Source organism: Lolium rigidum, chromosome 5 (assembly GCF_022539505.1).
Source record: "Lolium rigidum isolate FL_2022 chromosome 5, APGP_CSIRO_Lrig_0.1, whole genome shotgun sequence".
Classification (NCBI taxonomy): domain Eukaryota; kingdom Viridiplantae; phylum Streptophyta; class Magnoliopsida; order Poales; family Poaceae; genus Lolium; species Lolium rigidum.
The window spans coordinates 39,632,343-39,639,341 of NC_061512.1; the positions used below are offsets into that span (position 1 = coordinate 39,632,343).

At 41.6% G+C, this 6,999-nt stretch overlaps 1 protein-coding gene across 1 annotated transcript; it reads right to left on the reverse strand.

Moving 5' to 3' along the window:
• Window positions 1–2,107: 2,107 nt before the first annotated feature.
• On the reverse strand, window positions 2,108–2,973 carry LOC124658470 (germin-like protein 8-4). Its single transcript, XM_047196799.1, has 2 exons — window positions 2,853–2,973; window positions 2,108–2,667 (listed from the first exon to the last, which is right to left on the reverse strand). The coding sequence occupies exons 1-2, from the start codon at window positions 2,971–2,973 to the stop codon at window positions 2,108–2,110; spliced, it is 681 nt and encodes a 226-aa protein (XP_047052755.1).
• Between the last annotated feature and the right edge of the window lie 4,026 nt (window positions 2,974–6,999).

Here is a 6,999-nt window from a genome sequence, read left to right on the forward strand (position 1 = left end):
CCTCGTGTTGCTCCATTGCTCCTCCACGCCATATTCTTCGTCAACAGTGACAAACTTTCTTATTCAACTTATTATTGTTTACCATCACCTATATTAACCCTGAAATCTATCATGCCTATGGGGTATGTTACTGTCTCCTCCTTTATCGAAAAAGAGGCATTGCCCCAGCCTCGATATCGACTGATGCGGTGCATCATGTATTTCCTTATTTCAGCAGTTCATAAGTTTAGAGTAGATTACATCGTGGGTAGCATAGGGTCAATACATGTATCAACCATCTAAAAAAAAAAGTGAAAACATGAAATAGCACTGCATTAGCATGTTGTGTTAATCTATGATCAGAACCCTAGCTGCCATGGCTATATATGTCCGTGCAACCTTCTCTAGCCGGATGCACCAAGAATCGAGCGCATCTCGCTTGCCCATTGATGGGCCACGTACGGATCCAATTGGTAACTAGCGGTATAAATGGCATAAAAGAAGATTTTTTCTGTAAAGATAAAATCATTCCGCACATTTCACATGGCCCATAGTAAAGCACAAATTCCAACTCAGATTTGTACTTTACCATTTTTAGCAACACCCGCTAGCCAATTATCAAAGATTTGTGATGTTCTTAGGGGAATAATACTGAAATACATGTGAACAATACGCCAATTCTAGTGGGCATTCAATAAACAAGTGTTGAATTGATTCATCTTGATTACAAAAGCATTCAAATACCACACTGTAGTGACCAATAACAGATACCAATATTGACCACCGGCATTGACAATACAAGTACTGCAAGAAATATTCTCAAAAAACAAAGCCTTTGGGGATGGGAATGATGCGCAAGCGCCATCCATTCCAGATCCAACATGTAAAGATCAGATCACGTGATTTCACCCAGAAGATAAAGTCTGAGCATACAATGACTTCAATAAGAGAACAACGTGTGAACAACGGTTATTGTGAGGTACGTCCAAGGAAAGTCAGAGCGAGGGGTAATCACCATGGAGATGTGGAGACCGAGACACGGTACTCAAGAGAACCACATAACTGAAGTCACCTTGGGTAGACACCTCCACTCGCCAAATAAGTCGATGGAATCCAGATGGGCACCCACACACCATGGACAAGGGGTCTGGAAACACAGGTCAAATCTAAGAAACTTTCTTAAGTAAGTAATCATAATTACCACAAGATCTAAGAAACCTAACTTATTGATTTTTTTCATACAAATCCTCATGTTGTTTTAATCAGATTAATTAAGGATTGGCTTGGATAAGAAGACAATATTTTTAACTAATCCAATTAACCTAATCCATGGGCTACTTCAATTCTGATGAAATCGGCCTCGTGTTACTCCGTTGCTCCTCCACGCCTTATTCTTCGTCAACACTGACAAACTTCCTTATTCAGCTTATTCTTGTTTACCATCCCATATATTGACCCCGAAACCTGTAAAGAGTTTTACATGGGGTACATCTACATATATATGTTTTAAGGGTTGTTCCTTAGTAAATATATCTTTAAATTTGGGTCCCCTTGCCACATGTACAAAGGGTTGTAAAGAGTTTTTGATCAGTTGGTGGTCAAATTGACTTCACACTAGATTGATGGCGTGGGATTAAAATCCATATTTACTAGTTTGATAGGACGGCTAGACAAGTGCATATATGCCATAGAAGGCATTCCATATTAGAAAGGTAAAACAACCGAGATGCTTTAATGCTTTGAAGCAATATTTATATGATGATTGACAAGGAGCCATGGCAGATCATCCTGAGATCCACTCTCCCCTTTGATCTTAATCCCCTAAAGCATATCTCCTAAATACCTAGAATCTAGAAATAGCAGCATGCATGATCATCAAATTATTTTCATGAACTCCATGTATGTCTCTACCTCAATAACAAGGAACTGAAACATGTCAATATATTCCATTTATTAGATAGTGGAAAGCATACAACATCACAATACTATGACATCCATCCGACAAGCAACTATCTTGTCACGATACACAAGGAAAAAAATCACGTCTCACAAGCACGCATACATGCCATTTATTCTATATACTATTACATATTAACTTTCTCATAGGTGGAAACATCTACAAAAGAAGTTAGTAGTTGTTGTTCTCCCAGAACTGAGATTGGAGCCAGTGGATCAAGTCCTTCTCCACCTGAAACGCCCTGGCCAAAACATCATCTGAAATCGGTGGCTTTGATCCAAAGACTGCATTGGCAATACTAATAACCCCAGGGTTTTGGCTGCTGAGTGATGACAACGCAGCTGCCGGCTTGTCATGCGCAAGGTTCATTTGGAAGTGGATCATTGCCTTTGGGAACACGAATACATCACCCTTCTTAACCACCTTGGAGAAGAGCCTATTTGGGTTGGACGTGACAAATCCAAGGTATAGTGTTCCCTCAAGAACGGTGAGGAGCTCGGTGGCACGTGGGTGTATGTGTGGTGTGTTCACGCCCAATGGTCCATAGTCGATGCGCGCCAGCGAGATGCCGAGGGTGTTAAGGCCGGGAAAATTTATGACATTGATGTTGGTGACGTTGGAGCCGACCTTGCTCTTCATGGTATCCCTGGGTTGGTCAAGCATGGCTGCATTGAAGAAGTCGTCTGGGTTGACGGCCATTGGGTCCTTGCAAGGGAACCCATTTACTTGCACTGCACGGATATACGAGGTAACGCAAAGCTCAGAAAATAGTAGGTAATATTTTATGTTAGTATCAGGATAGCTAGCAAAACACACAGAACTTAATATGTGATCACCAATATACTGCAATAAAATTACTAAATCACTCGAACTAGCTGATGACATAAATATATACACATTATAGATATATACATACCAGGTGATTTCATGTCGGCGACACAGAAATCTTGGAGAGGGCTAGGATCATAGGCAGTGGCCTGCCATGAAACCAGCGCATGAAGGACGGCGAGGAGAAACAAGGACGAAGAAGATGCCATTGCGAGATGGTTTATCCCTGAAGGCATGGATATATGCTCGTATATATAGCCGCAGATGGCTGCCTCAAGATAACACAATGAAGCAAAGTGTGGTGACGTGACCTAACTATATCATGTGAGCAAACAGGACATATTGTCAACTTGCTAAGCACGAGAAGAAATGTTCAACCCAGTTGAAACAGTCATTGCTATGTGCTAGAACTTGATTGGCTGTTCAAGATCACAAGCTTACCTGCTCCACCAAGTAAACCCTACGTGTGCATGCGCTTAATATTTCGCACGACCGAGTTAGTACGTAGTATGCAAAAGGTGGCCGACCATCCTACTGATTTTTCTCCTGTTTTTAAGGTTTCGAGGACAGATGATCCAGCTGCCCGGACGGTGGTATCTAGCCCGTGCTCATCTTCACAAAAAATGTGCATGAAAATGCCAGCTCTGAATTCTCTTCTTCGGAGCATCTCCACCGGTACTCCTCAAATAGGCGCCGACAGGGATGTCGATGTAGCCGTATGGGGAGCGCCGACACTGCATCCTCTATTTGAGGGTGTTGTTCCCACACTGACGGCACTGAACCGGCAGCCCTGATAGAATTTTTTTAGACAAACTAAATATTTTCTTGTAGTTTCATTTTCATGTCATTTAGGCAGGGCCGGCGCTGAGCCAGTGCACCCGGTGCGGTCGCACTGGGCCCCCAACAGCTAGGGGCCCCAACCAGGTACGTGCATGCATGCTCGTTAGCTTAGAATTTCTTCAATACTAAATCAGCCCAATCACTAGGAGGCTTTGGCAGGCCACGCACGCAGCTATCGCTGCAGGAAAAAAAGGACCTCATCGATTCCAATCCATGTTGCAGCACACGCACCCAGCCCCTTGCGCTCGCGGTAGTCCCATCGCCGCGATGAGGCGCCTCTATTTTGTTTCTCAGAGAATTAATGGACTATGATAGTTAGTAAAACTCAGTAAAACCTATATATTCTCCTTGGATTAGTTTGTTTTATTTCATCTGCTTCGTTTAGATTCATTCTCCTTCATTTCCCATAGGCTTGATTTGAGAGAGAAAAACGGTAGAACTAGAGGTCAATTGCAAGGGAAAGGGAAATTGGTGGCCGCGACACCAAGTGCGGCATGAGTTGTGCTTTTTTGCTTCTATGCTAAGATGTCATGAAAAAAGCGTATATTTTCTTATAAAAACAACCAAATAGAAATCAATCTGATTGATGTTGTGTATTCGCTTTAGAAAGTTCATGTATATAGGAAAATTTGTCATCAATAAGACCATGAGTAGTTTGTGTTTGAGAATTCAGAGAAAAAATGTGTCATTAAGTTGCTATTCAAATATAAAAATTATCTATAACTATTTGTGTCATTTTTTTCTTGCACTGGGCCCCTGATATCTCAGGGCCGGCCCTGCATTTAGGATCAAAGAATGAATAATATTTTAGGGAAAATTCGAGTAAAACATTATTCACTCTTCGATCCTGGATGACATGTGAAACCTGCTTCATCTCTAGCCTACTACCTACTGGCCACCCGGCTCTATGGAGGTGGACGATCGCCCGTTGCTACGCCGCCTGCTCTCTCCGCTGCTCCTCCCGTCATCGACGGTGCTCCACCTCCTGCCTCAGTAGCTGCAGCTGCATCTCCGCCAAGCGCCGCCGCTCGTAGACTTCATCCTGATGTTGTTGCTCCTCCCGCACCTCCCGCCGCAGTCACCCTGCTGCCGGTGCACCGCCTCCCGGTGCTGCCGCTCCGCCTCCCGGTGAATAAGTATGCGGGATTCTATGATACTTAGTTTTTAAAAACTATCAGTTCACTCATGTATGAATCAATTTTAGCATACTTAGTTTTAAAATTGCAAAAAAAAATTACAAAAATGCCCAAGTATGAGTATTTTCTGCAAGTACCATGCAGTGCATAATTTTTTTTGAAGGGTTTGTAGGATTCCACCTAAGGATGATTAGTTACCATAGGTATATTCAATTTACGACTTTGTGATAGCCTACCAGTAGACACTTTGTTTAAGATTGCACTGACGACTGCAAGCATCCATGGATTTGCGTGCAAGTATATGTAACCACTACTAGAAAAATATTATGGCCTGGTCAGTGATGGAAAAGTCAGTGATCTTTCATGACGATCATGAGAATATATATTTACCTGGTGGTTGTGTTTAGGTGCACAATTAAGCAAGATTATCATAAGTTCTGATCCGTGACATGTATGCCATGGTTTATAAACCGACACGTAATTAAAAAAAGGAGTATGATCTTAAATTTAATTAATAAAATATAAATTATGTGTCATAAAAATTATAGCATTGGAAACATTTTTTTGGTGACCGAGTTTATGGTTAGCATTTTTATTAGACTATATGTCACCTAATAAACAGATACGGAGTATAGCACTAAATGATCGGGGGCGCCCAACCCGCGGGCCTCTGTCACGCTGCGCTATATAAAGAGGTGGGGGCTGGTGGCACGCAACACGAGGTTCGTCGCGTGCCGCACACCCCACCGACACACCCTACCGATCTAGGGCTTGCGGGAAGCACCGCCACCACCACCTCGCCCACTCCTTGTCGGTCGACGGGATCTTCGAGCCAAGGAGAAGGTACCCCTTCCCCTCTCTCATCTCTCTGTCCTCTCTTAGTTTTAACAGATAGAGGCAAATAGATTCATTATATAGACTATACTACGGACAGAGATTTGGTGCACATGAGCACCAGTGATCTCACTTCGAAAAATAAATTAAAAATCATACTCCCTCCGTTCCTAAATATAAGCCATATAGTTTCTGGCACGGAAATTAAGGAACACACATTTAGAAAAATTTACACCATGTTTGGCTAGGATTAACTCTAAACAATTGACATGAGCTAATAGAGGACCTTGCATCAGCTAAGGAAACCTAATAAAATCTCTAAAAATATTTTCCATACAAGTGGGGCAACACGGTAAACCTTATATTCTGGAATTTTTCTCAAAAAACTATATGGCTTATATCTAGAAACGGAGGGAGTATTTCTAAGCTTCATAAAAATCTGAAAATAAATCATGATGTAGCCGGTATTGTATCCCACAATCGTGTAAATTTTCAACTGAAAATAATGTGTATTTTAGGCTGCACAAAAATAACAAATGCATAGATCTGAGTATAGTGATTCAAATCTACAAAAAGAAAACAGATTTTGTTATTTTTGTATAGGTCAAAAAACAAAACATTTAAAATTGAGATTTTGTAGGTTAGTGGGGTACATCATTAGGCACTTTTAGAATTTTGTTACATAATTTCTTAAAACATATAAATATAATTTTCGAATTTTTTAATCTGGCAAGAGCACTGGTGCCCAGGATCCAATATGACTTTTCGCTATACTACCGATTATATCTAGCCTAGTTGATCGATAGTTTTAACAACATGATCATTTGTATGATAACTAGGATCCTCTTGTCGGGCAAAATCTGTGATGCACTCTTGTGCAACTGTAAATGATCTTGCGCATCATCTGTATTTTTTTTTTACTTATAGTAAAACTATTTATCTATTGGATCTATATGCTAAACTATTTATATAAGTAATTTTAGTACTAGATCATTTAGAAACATTGTTGATTTTTTTATTAAAAAAAAGCTGAAAAAACAAGCCAGATCCAGGGGCGCCGCCCCTAAAACGGGAAACCCTCATCGGCGACGCCAATTCGGTCTGGACTCCAACAATTGTTTTTCACCGGCTACTCGCCTCTCCTGCAGGCAGGGGACGGCGACTGCCGTTGCGCGCCATGGACAGCCTCTCCCTCTCTAGCGGCCATGGACGAAACCCCAATCCAGACCAGGTAATCAAGATCACCCGGAAAACATGAGCTGACTACTCCAGCAAATCACAGGATGCACACGCCATAGTTCCATTTATAAGCAAATCACAAGATCCACAATGTAGGTAGATACACGTAGGTCTCGATCATTACATGCGAATGCCAAATAGGTTTTGCATATCACAGAAGAAAACATAGTCACATACGACAGGTCT